Source organism: Aplidium turbinatum, chromosome 14, assembly GCF_918807975.1.
Source record: "Aplidium turbinatum chromosome 14, kaAplTurb1.1, whole genome shotgun sequence".
Taxonomy (NCBI): Eukaryota; Metazoa; Chordata; class Ascidiacea; order Aplousobranchia; family Polyclinidae; genus Aplidium; species Aplidium turbinatum.
Genome location: NC_137485.1, coordinates 11,774,332 through 11,790,761, shown reverse-complemented (window position 1 = coordinate 11,790,761; position 16,430 = coordinate 11,774,332). Strand labels below are relative to the sequence as shown.

At 39.6% G+C, this 16,430-nt stretch overlaps 2 protein-coding genes across 2 annotated transcripts in view; one reads left to right on the top strand and one right to left on the bottom strand.

The window, feature by feature from the left end:
* Positions 1 to 16,430, bottom strand: part of LOC145783507 (E3 ubiquitin-protein ligase RNF14-like) — a 311,490-nt gene that overhangs the window by 202,435 nt on the left and 92,625 nt on the right. The window lies entirely within an intron of this gene.
* On the top strand, positions 2,065 to 7,085 carry LOC145782761 (3-oxoacyl-[acyl-carrier-protein] synthase, mitochondrial-like). Its single transcript, XM_082594524.1, has 9 exons — positions 2,065 to 2,278; positions 2,995 to 3,132; positions 3,235 to 3,372; positions 3,778 to 3,972; positions 4,295 to 4,478; positions 4,986 to 5,134; positions 5,475 to 5,675; positions 6,292 to 6,442; positions 6,808 to 7,085. The coding sequence occupies exons 1-9, from the start codon at positions 2,173 to 2,175 to the stop codon at positions 6,875 to 6,877; spliced, it is 1,332 nt and encodes a 443-aa protein (XP_082450650.1). The 5' UTR covers positions 2,065 to 2,172; the 3' UTR covers positions 6,878 to 7,085.

Genomic DNA, 16,430 nt, shown 5'->3' with positions numbered 1-16,430 from the left:
ATATTTTCCAGTAAATGTAGGCTATAATGTATCATCATCGATTCGGAAATTACTGCATGTGGTGTCGCAATTTGGGCAAAATAATAAGTTTCGATTCAGCATTTGGAAAAAAGTAAGTGTAAAAAGCTTGCTGGGTAATAGGCTAGTAACCTTGTGAGTTGTTTTTATTTTGCTTTTTTCTCTGTTCTGCATCAACAAATTAATCATATTTGATCAGCTGTGGCCTTCCCAATGAACTCCTCTTCGTGATGCATCTGGCTTACAGATAATTTTATCTTAACTTTTCATTACAATTTAAAGCTGAAAATACGCTCAGAATGCACCAAATTAAATGCATTTTCTCAGACCCTCCGCTGTTTTTCTCATCTGTAGTAAACACATGGCCCCACTTCTATAACTCATCACCTGCTATTACGTGTTAGTTGTAGCCTATTAAGCGTTAAAGCATTAGGCTATATGATTCTGCAGGGGGTTTAAGTTTGGTTTGTTTAAGGTTTATTATCCCAATGCAGGGGTTCTAGGTTCTTTTATTTAAATGTTTATAATCTCCTGATGATAACAGAACCGCTGATGGCGTGACTAGTCCTTCGATTGCACAGAGGTAACAAAAATGAGTCTCAAAGAATTTCTTTATTTATAAGTTTGAATTGCAGATTTTCAGCCAACTGTCGTGGTTTTTCCAGGCTCTGCTCTATAAGGCATCGAACCATTCGCATAAAGTTTTTGTTGGTCTTTCTTGGCTTCGTTTGCATTTACTCAGTTTTCATATAATAGGAGAGTTTCATCATAAACTGAGTTTATTTAATGTCGTATTTTATGAAACTTGACAACGACGAATAGAGAGAGAGAGAGGGAAACCTTTTATTTTGTCTGTTGCGACAATAGTACGGTACAATTATACACAATACGAATAAAATAGTACCATAGCTATCTAAATACCACAACAGATAGGAAGCAGCGAAAGACTATATCAGTCATCGAGTCAGCTGCTTCCCAGTTCTTAATGTGACAAATGTCAAGCATCTGCAAAATAATTGAGAACAAACTTTAAACTTGCTGGTAGGTATATCAAAATCAATCTATCAATTTTTGTAGTTAGTATCTTTTCGTCCCGGACGCGTCAATGACAAAAAATAAAATGATTGATTGAACCATGTCGCTCATTTCGTAAAAAAAAAATGAACGAAACTATTGCTGGGCGATTCTCTTTTCATATTTTCAATTTTGGCAACTCTGGATTCTATGGTGATTAAGCCAGCTGCGTGAAGGGCATGGAGAAAATAGAAATGAGAATATTACCATCCTGTGACAAACCAGTAGCTTGTCTTCGAAATGAATCCAGTAGTTTAGTCACGTCTTGAGTTGCTGAATATTTATGGCTGTTGAGAAACATCACAAATGTAAATTTGATGTAAACTTACATTTAAAAAGCACAGGTTAGGCTGGCAAGCCAGAAACAAAATGGTTTTCTCAAAACATTTTAAATTTGGACAGCCTTGTTTTCAATAGGCCTACTAACAAACTTGATTCATGCATGAAACCACATACTGCACTAAAGGTCAGTCCAATTTTCACAAAAATATAGCTTCCAAAAGATTTTCTCTGTCCAATGATAAAGACCTCCATAACTGGTAGATCAGTTGATAAAGGCCTGTCAATTTGATAGCGTAGTGTGAAAATGCAAGTCTGCAAACATTTCAAAAGTAGCTTACCAATTTCTTTTTTGTGAAAATTTTTAAACTTAGTACCATAGCCTATATTTAAAAGTGTGGCTACAGTTGTTTTGAAAAGTTTATTTTATTGCTACATAAAGTAAAAGCAATTGCTTTAAATGGCCTAAGGCCTAAGTAGCTCTAACAATTGGATTAACAAATGTTTTCCTAGCAATATTTTATTGATGAATATTTCAAACTTTTTGGTTTTGTCATTTTTCCTTGTTGTTGGTGTCAAATTTGTGTGTTTACTTTATCGTTTCTCTACGTGTTTGCGCCAGCAATGAAAAATTAAATTGAATTAAAAATCCCAGTAGGCCACTAATTGTTTTTTGAAACATTTCAGAAATAAACATCATAATAAGGTAGACCCAATAAGATAATGCAAAAAGCGTTGCATTTATTATATGGGATATGGTACATTTTTGTATCTTACTAAGTCAAAGGTAATGTGAAAGGGATGATATTTGTGCAACTAACTTCTTCGATTGTTAAGAGGAACAGAAAGGTGTTTTATGGTTGTTATCGCTGCTTATCATCATCTTTGCGGAATGTGGTGGTGACAGGTTAGAGCTTGTTTACTTTATTAATTTTTTGTATTGATTACTATATCCATAGCATAAACCTTTCACTTTTAAAATTTTTACCTACTTTGGTGCATGTTTTAACACACTTGGTTTTGCAGACAAATCTGGTTTGTACCATATATAATTGATTAGGCTACTAAGTTTTACTATTTTTTAAAGCGAGGTTATGATATTTTTTGTATGTTTTGTCAAATGATTGATGAAGGTTTGAAATTAGAATCTTCATAATGTGATTTAAAAAATTTTGGTTAGGCAAATGACAATGTTCATTTGCACTATTTTTTTCTCAAATTGTTTTTGTGTATTCATAACTGTAGGCTACCTTTTATCAAGTTTTGATTTGTTTACCACTAGTGAGTGTGGCTGATTATTCTATGCAGCATTTTTTCACCTCTTTTCTCTATTTTATTTTATCCATCACTTTTTCCTCGTTTAGGTCCATCTCCTCTTCTTCATCTTCAACCTATCATTTCTATTCTCTTTGTAGACCTCCACACTTCCTTTTTTCAAATTCTTTCAAATCTTTCTTTTCTAGTGTAAGACATTTTTTTTTTCCTTCTTGGCATGTGCTCAATGTGCTCGTATCATCATTACTCAACTTGCTCTAGTCTCCTTCATTAATTCAATTAATAAAAAACAAATCAAATTGAAATGTTGTTATTATTTTTATACGATACGCATTCTTATTATGACAGGAATTGGAATTATTTCCCCACTTGGATGTGGGGCTGATCATGTATGGTCTCGATTGCTAAATGGAGATTGTGGGGTTTCCAAGCATACAATTAAAGGACATGATTTCCCATGCAAGGTTGCTGCAAGCGTTCCAAGAGGTTAAGTTGTGTGCTTTGCAGGTGTTAAGAGTTAATTTATTAAATAGTTTTTGTTTAAGCAAGAAAGAAATGTTTTTGTTTTATCATTATATATTATTTTAGACTCAGAGTATGACAAGATGACTGCTGCTGTTAAAAGAGAAGCCTCGTTGACATCTGCATTTGCCGTTGCCGCAGCTGAAAAAGCATTGGCTGACTCTAAGTGGAATCCTAAAACTGAAGAGGAAAGAGCTAACACAGGTTTGTCACATTGTGTGAATACTAAATAGCCTACATGGATTTGTGCATAATGTATTGTAATTTATAGCCTGCATTGGTGCATCAATCAATTGAATGTTTGAAAGTTTCTCTATACCCAGAGAGCAAATCACCGTTTTTACATCGATTCAAAGTCTTCAGACGTTGAATCAATGTAAAAATAGTTGCTTTTATGTCTGGATAAAGAGCTGCAGGAGGAAGTTCACATTGTCGTGCAGTACCACAAGCATCCAAAGCTATGTAACACAATGGGATTTGTCACATTTCTTTGAATGCTTAAAGTATTTGTGGACTTTGGAAAATAGTAACTTACCGGTTACCGAAAAGTTGAAAATTAGTCATCTTCTGAGTCATTATTGACATGTTAACATCATTATCCCCCTACAGGAGTTGCCATGGGGGTTTCTGTGGTTGACTCCGAAAATCTTGCACTCTCTGTTGAAAAATTGAACGAATCTGGATATCGAAGAGTCAGTCCCTACGCTATACCTCGTATACTTCTCAACATGGCTGGTGGAATTATCAGTATCAAACACAAGCTGCGTGGACCTAATCACTGCGTTGCTACAGCGTGCACCACAGGTTTCATATTATATTTCACATTATTATTTGCTGCTATTTCTTTCACGAATGTATTGGCATAACTTCCAGAGACTTGCGCCAGAATAACAATTTACAATCGTAGCTGTAGTGGGCAAATGTGTTATTCTAGAGCTGTATTTTAACTCAAACGAGAAGACTATTAGTCTCATTTTACATTTAAGCTGCTATGGAGAAGGCAGTGCATACCTCTGTCACTTACGCGCTTTTTGTGAAGGTCGCCTTGCTTTGCTGTTTTCATATTTTGACTTGGCAACACGCATCATCTCCATTGAAAAGTTTCATTTTCTTCTTTTGTTGCTAGGTTCGCATTCTATCGGGGATGCTGCTCGATTCATCATGCACGGAGATTGTGATGTCATGGTAGCCGGTAGCTCAGATGCTGCTTTAAATCATCACGTGTTCGCCGGGTTTTGTCAAGCTCGATCAATTGCTACAAAGTTTAATGAAGTACCAAAGAGCGCATCACGACCATTTCATCCTGACAGGTGATAGTCAGAGCCGTTGAGAGGATAGTTTGGGCCCGGTACCAATGAGATCCTCAAATTAAGACACTTTCAAGAAAAACGCACAATATCCAACGAATAAGTAAGGTAGTTTCTCCAACTTCCTGGACCCCTAAAATCATTTCGGGCCCTCGGTTAAAAGTGCCCCCTAGTCCTTCCTATCAACTCTACTGGTGATAGTAAATAGATTACGGTACGTTAGGACCAAGCCGTTGTTCATTTAGTTGGAGCGAGCTGGCACTATAGAATTTGTACACAGTAGCTCATCAAAAACTAAACTCTGTCTTGACTGCACTGTCAAATTTTTAAAGCTTTTGATTGAATTGAAACTACTTTAAGTAGCCTATATTTATGTATAAATTTTAAATTGTATAATCGCTGGAGGAATTGGGCGTAACGACGTTGTCTATTTTGTGTGATAAGAATAATTGTTCTTGCTGCCAACATCTTTGCGCTGAATCTAACTGTCAAAATATTTTGTGGGTTCAGAGACGGCTTCGTCCTTGGAGAAGGAGCGGCAGTGTTGGTTCTGGAGGAAGAAAACCACGCTGTACGTAGAGGAGCCCGTATCTATGCCAGGATACTTGGCTACGGGATGTCAGCTGATGCGAACCACATCACAGCGCCACATCCAGAAGGTCTGTTGGTTTCCTCAACTTTTCAAGTATCTTGTGATAACTGACAAAGTTGTCCATTTGTTACATTTTTTTATTATCACAACTGCAACAAAATCTTATAAACACAAAGAAAGTAAAAAAAAAGAGACGAATGTTAAGAATTATATTCTATTGACCAACGTATGCTATCCAAAACATTGGGTAAAAAATGGAAAACAAATTACTTGTTGAATATCATGGCAACTATCTTGTGTTATGGTCTGTGGTTAGTTTTTGCATGGATTGCCCGCCCACACAAAGATCATAGAACAATCAATCATGATGTATCTTTGAATGTTGACCACTTTCAATTGATTGACAGGTAAAGGAGCTGTAATGAGCATGCGAGCCGCTATTAGAGACGCTGGCATTGACGTTTCTGACGTGACGTACATCAACGCCCATGCTACGTCCACACGGTTGGGTGATGCTGCTGAGAACAAAGCGATCAAAACATTATTCGGCGATCATGCTTACAAGCTCGCTGTTTCCTCGACCAAAGGCGCTGTCGGGCATTTGCTAGGTATGCGTTAAGAATTGAATTGGTTTCTTACTGTTCATCATCATATATAACTTGATTTGCAATACTCCATCTGAGAACTAGTTGGGTCAATGCCTCTAGACATCAAGGAGTAACCGTTTGCTCACTGTGTGGGACACTATAGTGCAGACATGTTGCGTTGGGGCTTGGCAGAGAGTGTTGCCTGTGAGTGTATTGAAATGCAGACGGCAGCCCACTTAATCAGGGATTGCCCACTGTAAAGATCATCCCATGGTATGGAAAGCTTAGTCTCCATTGACGATGACGCCAGGCTGTGGCTAACCGACGGTTGGCTTGATGTATATTACAACAACATGAGAGAAATAGATGCACCTTTCCAAGGGGCTCGAAAACTTGAAGAAACCACTCCTATTCTGTAGATGTGGGACGTTGTTCTTTGAAGTGTCTTGGTTTGGGGGTTGAGAATCGCATTACTATCGAATCAACATCATCCTCTCAACGACCCTGATTAGGCTATAACACATGGACGACGCACGTGTACTATAAAGTGTGTAGTGTCCTTTTTTGAAACAAAGAAATAAAAAATTAATCTGAACCAGCTTCAGAATTTTACATTAAAACTTTTTAATTTTTGAAGGGGCTTCCGGTTCCATTGAAGCCGCATTCACTGTGCTGGCTTGTTATCACGGGGAGTTGCCTCCGACGCTGAATTTAGACAGAACCAGTCCGGACATGGATTTGAATTATGTGCCGATGGTGAAGCAGATGTGGAAATGCGATTCACAAAGGTGCTGTGTGTAAAATAAAGTTGCTTTGTGAGATATGGTATTGTGTTTCAGTGAAGGCCTGCAAAAGCAGTGATTTTTTAAACGTCACTGCTTCTACCCCGAGGCCTAATTAAATGCTTCTTCGTGCACTGCTGTCTTATGAATTCGTTGCGTCACGTTGAAACATAAATTACGAACAAAATCATATACCTCTCGTAACTTAGGTCTAGCTAGACTACTTACCATAGTAGGCCTATACTTTTTCACTGCACCTGATTATGCCACTCCGTGCTTAGGCCTACTATAGTCTACATCGCCTGGTGTGAATTGATAAAATGATAGCACTGTAGGCTATGTGGTCAATTGAAACTTTTACTCTTTTGCAGGAGAATCGGTTTGACCAATTCTTTTGGATTCGGGGGTACGAACGCTACACTGTGTATTTCCAGCTATTAGAAGACTTAGATTTTAACTTAGCTTGCCGACTTAAACATAACTTTCTGCAGCAGACATTCTATGCACACATTTTGTTTTGCTCACTGTGAAATGTTGCACTGTGTCTTTTTTCTGATTGTGTTTAAAGTTGTTGCTGTGTTCGAAACACAATCAATCACTGATTATGTGTCTTTATTGTTTATTAGTTCTTGGTTTTGAAATAAAGAAGAATAAAAATGTAACGGAATTAAATCATAGTCAATAGCCATGAATCAGTCTTAAATGGATTAGTCTATCTTAAATCAATCTTAAATGAATTAGGCTATTTAAATTAAAGAATTAATTATAGCCTAAATTCTTACGCATTATTGCAAAGCGGAAGCAATGCATGAGGATAAGGACCAGTGCCGGTCTTTGGGGTGTGCAAACCGTGCGATCGCACAGGGCCCGCACATTAGGGGGCCCGCAATTTACTCAGAAAATGCAGTAATTTTGTCATTTCCAATGGAAAAATTCAACAACGGAATTAGCAACAAGAAAACATATAGAGACTCAACGGGTGCAACGTATTTCGTCCCCTGCTGAACATTTCGTACCCTGAAAAGATCGTGCGCGGACATTTTGCCGAAGGACATTTTGACGAATGGATTAATTGCCGAAACAATTTGGGAAAAAATTACTTTGAAGTGACACAAAGTCTCATTACTATGCAAGCAGTGCCTTTGAAATAGAGTTACTTTGCTACTATTGTTTGCCTAAAAATTACTTTGAAGCGACACCAAGTCTCGTTACTATGCAAGCAGTGCCTTTGAACTGGTGATTATTTTGAAGTGACACCAAGTCTCGTTACTATGCAAGCAGTGGCTTTGAACTGGTAAGTATTTTGATCTTCCTCGTACTAACAATTCCATCGAAGGATGGCACCATGCTTTCGACCAACGGGTCTCCATCACACACCCCACGATACGTCGACTGACAGTAAAGTTGATAAAAGAACAATCGCACAATGAACTAATCCTGGAGCAGTTATCAGCTGGCGTTCAATTGGCGCCACCAAATAAAAAATATAAGGTTGTGAACGATAGACTAAAACACATTGTGGAGAATATCGATAAATATAACCCTTCTGTCGGATACTTACGCGCTGTCGCACATAATTTGTGAGTGAAATCTGTTTGTGAATGATATTTATGTGTTATTAAGTTATGATAATACATTTGTATAATTTCGGCAATTTGTCCAATCGGCATTTAGTCCTTTCGGCAAACATGGCTTAAACTGGATCCGGTGTCAATGCATTAGCCCAAATGCCATTGATGTTAATTCTAACATTTACCTTTGTCGGGGGGTCTCCTGTTGGTTCCGACGATGATACCACCGCGAGCGATTCCATTGCAGAAGACTTCTTCCAACTCGTGCGACAAACCACCGCGTAGTGTCCGTAAGCGTTGCATTTGTAGCACTTGACTTTTCTGGCAGGGCACAGCGACCGAGCATGTTTTGGAAAACTTCCACAATATCCACATTTTGATTTGAAGCTGGATTGATTGGAACTACCCGCAAGTTGGTTTGGAATAGCAGCAGTACTGGGTTCATCATGATACTCAGAAATCGGCTTTGACACAAACGGCCTGTCGTATTGTTCGGAGTTTCGATTATTAATTTCTAGGGAACGAGCTAGCTTGAAAATAGCTTCTAGCGTTGTGGTCTCTGGCAGTGCCGGATTAAGGGGGGGGCGGACTGGGCTGAAGCCTAGGGCCCCCACTTTTGGGGGCCCCCACCTCAAAGAAAAAAATCTACTAATTTTTTTAGTTGCACAGCTGGAGATTACTGCTTTAATTCGTATCTCAAACAAGCAAGGGTGGCTCACCCAAATATGCTGCGGTGCTGCAGCACCCCTGTCCAACCCCAGTTATTCAATTTTTCTTCTTTTTTTTTAACAAAAAACATATTTATTTGATACTTTCATATCCGAAAATGGTACGGATCACGGGTCAAAGTTATGATAATGCTGCCAATATGAGTGGCAAGTATAACGGTCTTCAAGCTCTTCTGCGCGAGAAATGTAGTGTAGCTCATTATGTCCCTTGCACAGCACATTCACTTAATTTAATCGCCAGCTTAAATGTCTTGTAGAAACATGCCGTTCTGCCGCTGAGCTTTTTGAATTGTTGCAAAGCCTTTATTCATGGCTCGTCTCGTCTACTCATCGTTGGCAAGTCCATCGAAAATTCCTAGATGGTTTGCCTGTTTTGAAGACATTATCTGATACAAGATGGCAGTGCCGGATTAAGGGGGGGGCGGACTGGGCTGAAGCCTAGGGCCCCCACTTTTGGGGGCCCCCACCTCAAAGAAAAAAATCTACTAATTTGTTTAGTTGCACAGTTGGAGATTACTGCTTTAATTCGTATCTCAAACAAGCAAGGGTGGCTCACCCAAATGTGCTGCGGTGCTGCAGCACCCCTGCCCAACCCCAGTTATTCAATTTTTCTTCTTTTTTTTTAACAAAAAACATACTTATTTGATACTTTCATATCCGAAAATGGCACGGATTACGGGTCAAAGTTATGATAATGCTGCCAATATGAGTGGCAAGTATAACGGTCTTCAAGCTCTTCTGCGCGAGAAATGTAGTGTAGCTCATTATGTCCCTTGCACAGCACATTCACTTAATTTAATCGCCAGCTTAAATGTCCTGTAGAAACATGCCGTTCTGCCGCTGAGCTTTTTGAATTGTTGCAAAGCCTTTATTCATTGCTCGTCTCGTCTACTCATCGTTGGCAAGTCCATCGAAAATTCCTAGATGGTTTGCCTGTTTTGAAGACATTATCTGATACAAGATGGTCAGTTAGATATGATGCAGTTCTTCTTCTATCGAGTCTTCTAAAGTTCGTTGATACACCACAGATTGACACATTCTTCCGCAACGGAGTTATACACTGACAGGTCCCACCTACTGCACCGTGTTGAAAGCCGAGGGCAAACAAGAAGGTGATCCGCTGCATAGGCGTAGCCAGGGAGGGCGAAAGGGGCCATGCCCCCCCCCCAAATTTTTCAAGTTTGGATTCCAAAATTGAGTCCTTTGTTGAAAATTTAATAAAGTTTGTAGAAATTTATATCGTTTTCCAAGACATCTGGCTATTAACACCCCCAAGGACTTGTTTTAAACACACAGAAAGACACCAATAAATTTTGCAAATCGTAAATCACGCAAAATTTACGCGATTTACGTTTCTTTGAACTAATTTATGGAAGCAATTTCAGAATGGCTTACTCTGTTGGGTTTTTGTGTAGTTGGGTTTTTGTGCTGCTTGAGTTTTTGTGTAGCTGAGTTTTTAGTGTTAATAAGTTAATAGCTGTTTATCTGCTAACAAATTTCATACAAATATTACTCTAAAAGTGTTTTCAGAAATCACTATAATCCATTATTTGAGTGTAATTTTTCAAAAAATTTCCGGGGGAGCATGCCCCCGGACCCCCCTACAATACGCGTGCCTTCGGCACGCTCTAACCCCCCTACCACTTTTATTGCTTCAACCCACCAGGATACGCCACTGCACATCAAGTGGCGATGGCTTTAAATCAAACACTTTGTTGTTCTCTTCAATTCATCAAATATTTGGCTCCCCCCCAAACTTTTTCTGGCTACGCCACTGGTCCGCTGTTTGGGGCTCGGTGCCACAGATACATGCAACTGGGCCCGTGTCGTAGCCCCACTCCACCATTCATTTTTAGCGAAAAATGTCACTTGATAAGGGCCCCCACTTTCAGCTCAGCCCAGGGCCCCATACACCCTTAATCCGGCCCTGGTCTCTGGCGTGTTGTTTTCCAAAAGACGCTGTCGAATCTCGTGAGAGACAATACCAGAAATGAACGTTTCGCATATAGCTTCGTTTCGATATTCTATTGCCGTCACCTGGCTATAATCACAATCTTTGGCTAACGTTTTTAGCTTTTGTAGATAGTCATCTAGCGATTGACTTATTTCTTGTTTGCAAGTTTTCAATTGGTAGCGTGAGAAACTACTGTTGATAGGTTTCTCATAAAGAGCACGTAGTGTAGCGACTGCATTGTCGAACGTGTCGCACTCACTAATATAGTCATAAACGTCGGCATCTACATGCGCAATCAGGCATCTTAGCTTGTCCACATCCGGTGTACCTTCTAAGAATCCCGTGAATTGTTTGTACCAATGTAGCCAGGTTTTCTTGGATTGCGCAGAACTTGGATCAGCCTTGAAGACGTTAGGTTTATAAAACTTGCTTTCCATTTTCAAATAAGTTAATTAAATTGTTCTGTTACAATAACCAGACATTTCATTTCACTTACTGAAGTTTTAATTAACTTAAAAGTATGATATCTAAATACAGAACATAAATACATACTTAAACAGAAAAGAACATCATTACTCTGTAAACATAGGAACCTAACACCAGCTAACAAACTCAAGACTGCAACGAGTTGAAAACACAAAACACCTCGTGTACCAATAAAGAAAGAATGCCTGCGTCCGAAACAAAATAATAATGACGTCACACACGCGAATCAGAAGAGCGCAATTTCATTACATTCCCCTTCAAAATACTTAGCTACGCTACTAAATTGGATCATTTTCGTTGGGGCCCGCAAAGCATATTCCCCACAGGGCCCGAAATACCCTAAGACCGGCACTGATTAGGACATTAAATGCTCTCTGTTCCTAATGAAAATTACAAAGTCGAACCGATAAGCACGAAGCAAAATTCCAAAGCGGTGTTACCGGAATGAATGTGTTGCTCTTTTTATCTGCTTGGTCGGTTTTGACTCTTGAACGCTCTGACTCGGTAAACTCTACATTCTGGAATTCCACCATCGAATTGACAAGAAGAGAAGCATGAGCTGTAAGGAAAAAAGAGTAGGTTTTCAAAAGGTATAAACTATTAACAAGCAAGGCAGAGAAGCATGACTGATTCCTCTCTATAACTCTCTTTCCCTCACAACTTCTATCAATTCCATCGAAACGAGTTCGATGTCTTGGTTATTTATTTTTCCGACGCCCTTTTTTTAGTAGACCGAACCAAATGTTAATTATGTTTTGGTTGTGGTGTGATGGTGAATAAAAAGTTGTTGATGTGTGCAACTATCAATACTGTGAGTGTTTTTAAAGTTTTACTTCACCGTTGGTGTTTCAACTGATAACTCTATACAGTATATCAGTAATGGGCGCGATAACTCATTTTTCAGTTAAGCGATAACGATAATCGATAAACAAAAAATGCCTAAAGCGATAACGATAAATAAAAAAAAAGTTAAGCGATAACGATAAACGATAAAATTATCGCCGATAATGTCCAATAACGATAGTTTTTTTTCTTGATTAGCGCTGGCCCATCCCATGCAGCACGAACTGTTTTCATCAACATGACGAAAAATCGAACATAATATACTGTAAAGGGACAAAACTTTTTGTGAGTTATGCATGAATAGAATCGCAACAGCGGCAGTGGGTATCGAACTTTCAACCTCTTAATCCAGAATCAAACCACTGAGATAACCGTCGTGCTTATAACTATACCTTCAGATACCAGTTGGATGCTTTTATCAACTGAGTTACGCTGCCGCTTACGTGCAGTAGGCAAAATAATTAAATCAAATGAAAATAGACCTACCATAAAAAATTCCAAACTTTGTTTTTTTACTTTCTGCTTAAAGGGCTGTTTATAGCAATGTCGCCAGTGCGCTTACTTTTTAATCGTAAAATTCACTGGCGATCGCCGATTACAGCAAAACAACAAGAGAATTGTTGCATGCATTTCATTGCAATTTGCAACTCTAAAAATTATTGTGTTGTCAGGGCCGTCGCTGCATGGGGGGACGTGCCCCCTCCCCTGACAACGACCTGTGCACACACACTTCAGGCACTGTAGAAGAACTGGTTTCAATTTTAGTTTCATTAACTAGGTGGCTAGTAAAAATATTACTTTTCATGTTCTTTCCACTTGTGTGTTGATCCGAAATAAAATTTATCGGCGATAATCAAATATTGCCTTTGGTGATAACGATAAAGGATAACTGAAAAAATAATTGAGCGATAACGATAAGCGATAAAAATCTGTCGCCGATAATTATCGCCGATAAATTATCGCCGATAATGCCCATCACTGAGTATATTCTATATAATAACTTTTAAAAAACAGGCATAGCATAGCCTACTCATCAATAAAAAATAAAATATCTTTTTTGCAATTTGAATGCTTTTGCTGTCTCATCAAAGCGCTATCAAATTAATAAAAATACTAAAGCTTGTATTTAATAGCAAATAAAAAAGAAAATACATAATTGTGGCAGTTTAGCAGGCCCGTAGCCAGACATTTTCAAGGGAGGGTTCCCAAATCCAAAAATATGGACCTTTTAATTACACTTTCTTCTTTGCCTGTCCCCAAGCATGCAATCAAAACATAGGAAGTGGCAGTAGGCTACATAATACATAGACCAACGGTGGGCAAACTGCGGCTCGCGAGCCACATGCGGCTCGTCAACATAAATTTTGTGGCTCTTGTATTGAATCGTAATAGGCCTATTACAAAAAAATTAAGATTATACTATATAAATATGTTATCTCGCGCTGTCAACTAAGCAAGCAAAATCGGTTGGTAAAAATTAAAATTCGTGACTTACACTTTCTTCAAAATCTAATTTGCACCCAATACCGTACAATACAAAGATCAAAAAGGAGTCTCTCTATTACTGTAGCCCATTGTTAAACAATGGAATTGTGACGTGGCTAAAGCAACATTGTGCCATTCCTGGCTCATTTTGCCTTCAGTCAGCAACAATAGGAAGTTTCATAAAGCCGCTAAGCAGCGATTAGTTGAAGCTTAGAAGTAGCACCAGAATTTATTCATTCATTTTTATAAGAATTTATAACTTTGCAAAATAAAAATATCCTGCAACCTTGACAAGTGAACGCTCGGAAGAATTAATTCGAACAGCATTAACAACTTATCGTTCAAATTTTCAGAGATTAGTTAGTCAAGTACAAAACTGGTATTGATAAACAATCATTGTTTGTATTGCTGTTTTGTTATTTTGTGTCAACTGATTTTGCGGCTCGCCGGTGTTTATGGTTAATCCGCAAGCGGCTCTTTCTTTGAACAACTTTGCCCACCCCTGATATAGACCAAAAAACAAAACAAACTTCAAATTGTCAACATTACAAAAACGAAATAAATAAATAGGCTACAAACAATTTTCACATTAACAATAGCACATCTACAGGGACGCCGGAAGCGGGGGGCAGAGGGGGCGGATGCCCTTTTAAAGTCATGTAGGCTAAACTACTATGCACATTTTGCAATATAACAATTTCTGCTATTCGCTTTTAGCCTAAATTGTCTACGATATGCGAGGTTCTAAACCAGGGATCCGGAAATAGTGGGTCGCGAGATCATCCACAGTGGGTCGCAAAAGGGTTTAAACTTACTATAAATATAACGAACTGTATGTTAAAAATAAATACAATCATATACTCTTTGACGTGCTGACTTTCGTCTTTCCACCTAAAACATCGGGAAGCTGATCGTGAGCTACATGTTCAGAACAATGGAAAACCTCTGTCCTTCTGCCCCGAACCAAAATATCTTAGGGTGACACTAGTGACTAGACAGATCGCTCACATGTCACCATCATTTAGTGTCACTGCGCAAGAAACTGACATCCCGCACTGGGCTACTCAAGCGCCTGGCAGGCTCCAGCTGGGGTGCGAGGGCTGACACTTTGCGTATAGCAGCCTTTTCCCTTGTCTACTCTTCAGCAGAGTATTGTGCACCTGTTTAGTGTCGCAGTGCTCACTGCCATAAACATCGCCACAGCCATAAACAGAGCCTTGCGTATGCCTGCAGTAGCCTTGCTATGCCTGCGTCCCACACCATTGGACAATCTCCCCATTCTCGCTGGCATCCAACCCGCTGATCTTCATTGTGAAAAAGCGACTCTATCTCTCAGTCGACGGGCACCGGAGCCTAACCATCTTCTCCATCACAAGATCTCTGCTCTCCAAACGAGCACCCCCGTCCACTGAAATCAAGACACCCATTCGTGCCAGCCGCTCAACTTCTGATCAACGAAGCTGATGAACAAAACATCTCTGCGGCTACTTAGGCAGACCATCTATTGAATTCTGACCGGAAGTCAAGTAGCCTACCAGACTCCATTCGTTCATTTCCTACGCCGACACATGCTCCATAGGCCTGACACCACAAAGACAGGCATGGGTGCGCCTCAACAGTCTTCGTACGGGCGTCGGGCTTTTCCGCTCAACCATGCACCAATAGGAATGGCCTCTTCCTCCTCCTGTGAATGTGGTGCCGAGGAACAGACCACAGACCACATCATCAATGACTGTAGAATGGAGTGGAAGGTCTGCGTGTCATGGATGATGAAACCAAAGACTGGCTGCTCTCAGGGGCGCCGGAAGCGGGGGGCAGGGGGGGGGGCGGATGCCCCCCCTGCCCTCAGTTTTTCTGCAGATGGAGGGGAAGGGGGGGCAATGGTGCCCTTTTAAAGTCATGTAAGCTACTGCACATTTTGCATTATAACAATTTCTGCTATTCGCTTTTAGCCTAATTATAATCTTTCATTTTTGCTTCAAAATAATATTTACGGCAAAAAATTTTGCAACACAGTAGGCTACAGGCCTTAAAACTCGTTTTTTTTCCGGCAGCCATCGTGGCCTATCGGGTGCTCCTTCTCGGCGGCCAAATCTGCGTGCTTGGAGACCAAAATACAAAAAAAATAACGATAGCACAAGTAAATAGAATTAAACTTGCAACAGTGCTAAAATGATCACTTAGCGTTGTTGAAGTCTGGGCCTGGGCGACGTCCTACAATAGAATCGTTGCACCACGCAATAGATTGTAATCCAGTAGCCTACTGCAGGACTATCTAACGACACTCGCACGAGTGTCTTCAATGTGGCTGATTTTAAAGTTCGCCACTCCCCTAGAATGCTTTTTAACAACGAAAAACAACTTTCGACATGTGTTGACAATGACGGCAAGGTAATAAAATAAGTATTTCAATGATGTGAAGGACATTACTAAAAAAAGCATAATTTTTGCATAATATGATCCAAAAATGTTTTCCCCTCGGATGTCAACTAACCTAGTTCTCCTTTTTAACAACGCTTCAATGTCCGACAACATCGAATCGACATAAAAACGACAATATTGCCAGCCGATGTAAATTAGCACTTTGGATTAAGACTTTGTTAAAACAAACGTCGGGAATTACAAACAAGACTTATAGCTGGTGATCGCAGATGGATATATTCCATCAATATTCCCGCACAATGCAACCATAGACTGATGCAACAATGGCGATTATGACGCGCTGACCTAATTTTGCGCCACTCTTTGATACTACATATTTTCCACAGTTAATCCACGATCATTCTATTGCGAAATTAAATAATTGGCTAGAAGAGACCGGCGGCCAAACTTGGCCGATTGAAGAGGTAGCACAGGCGGTCATTCAAGCACTACTTAGCGGCCATGGCTGCAGGCTGCTTTAAGGCTTGACAGTAGGTTACATCATG

Bases quoted from the DNA above. Each gene is read 5' to 3' on its own strand.
- LOC145782761 (XM_082594524.1), top strand. From the start codon at position 2,173: ATGATATTTGTGCAACTAACTTCTTCGATTGTTAAGAGGAACAGAAAG. The intron at 3,373-3,777 runs GTTTGTCACATT...ATCCCCCTACAG, and splicing joins AGAGGAAAGAGCTAACACAG to GAGTTGCCATGGGGGTTTCT. The intron at 5,135-5,474 runs GTCTGTTGGTTT...ATTGATTGACAG, and splicing joins CACAGCGCCACATCCAGAAG to GTAAAGGAGCTGTAATGAGC.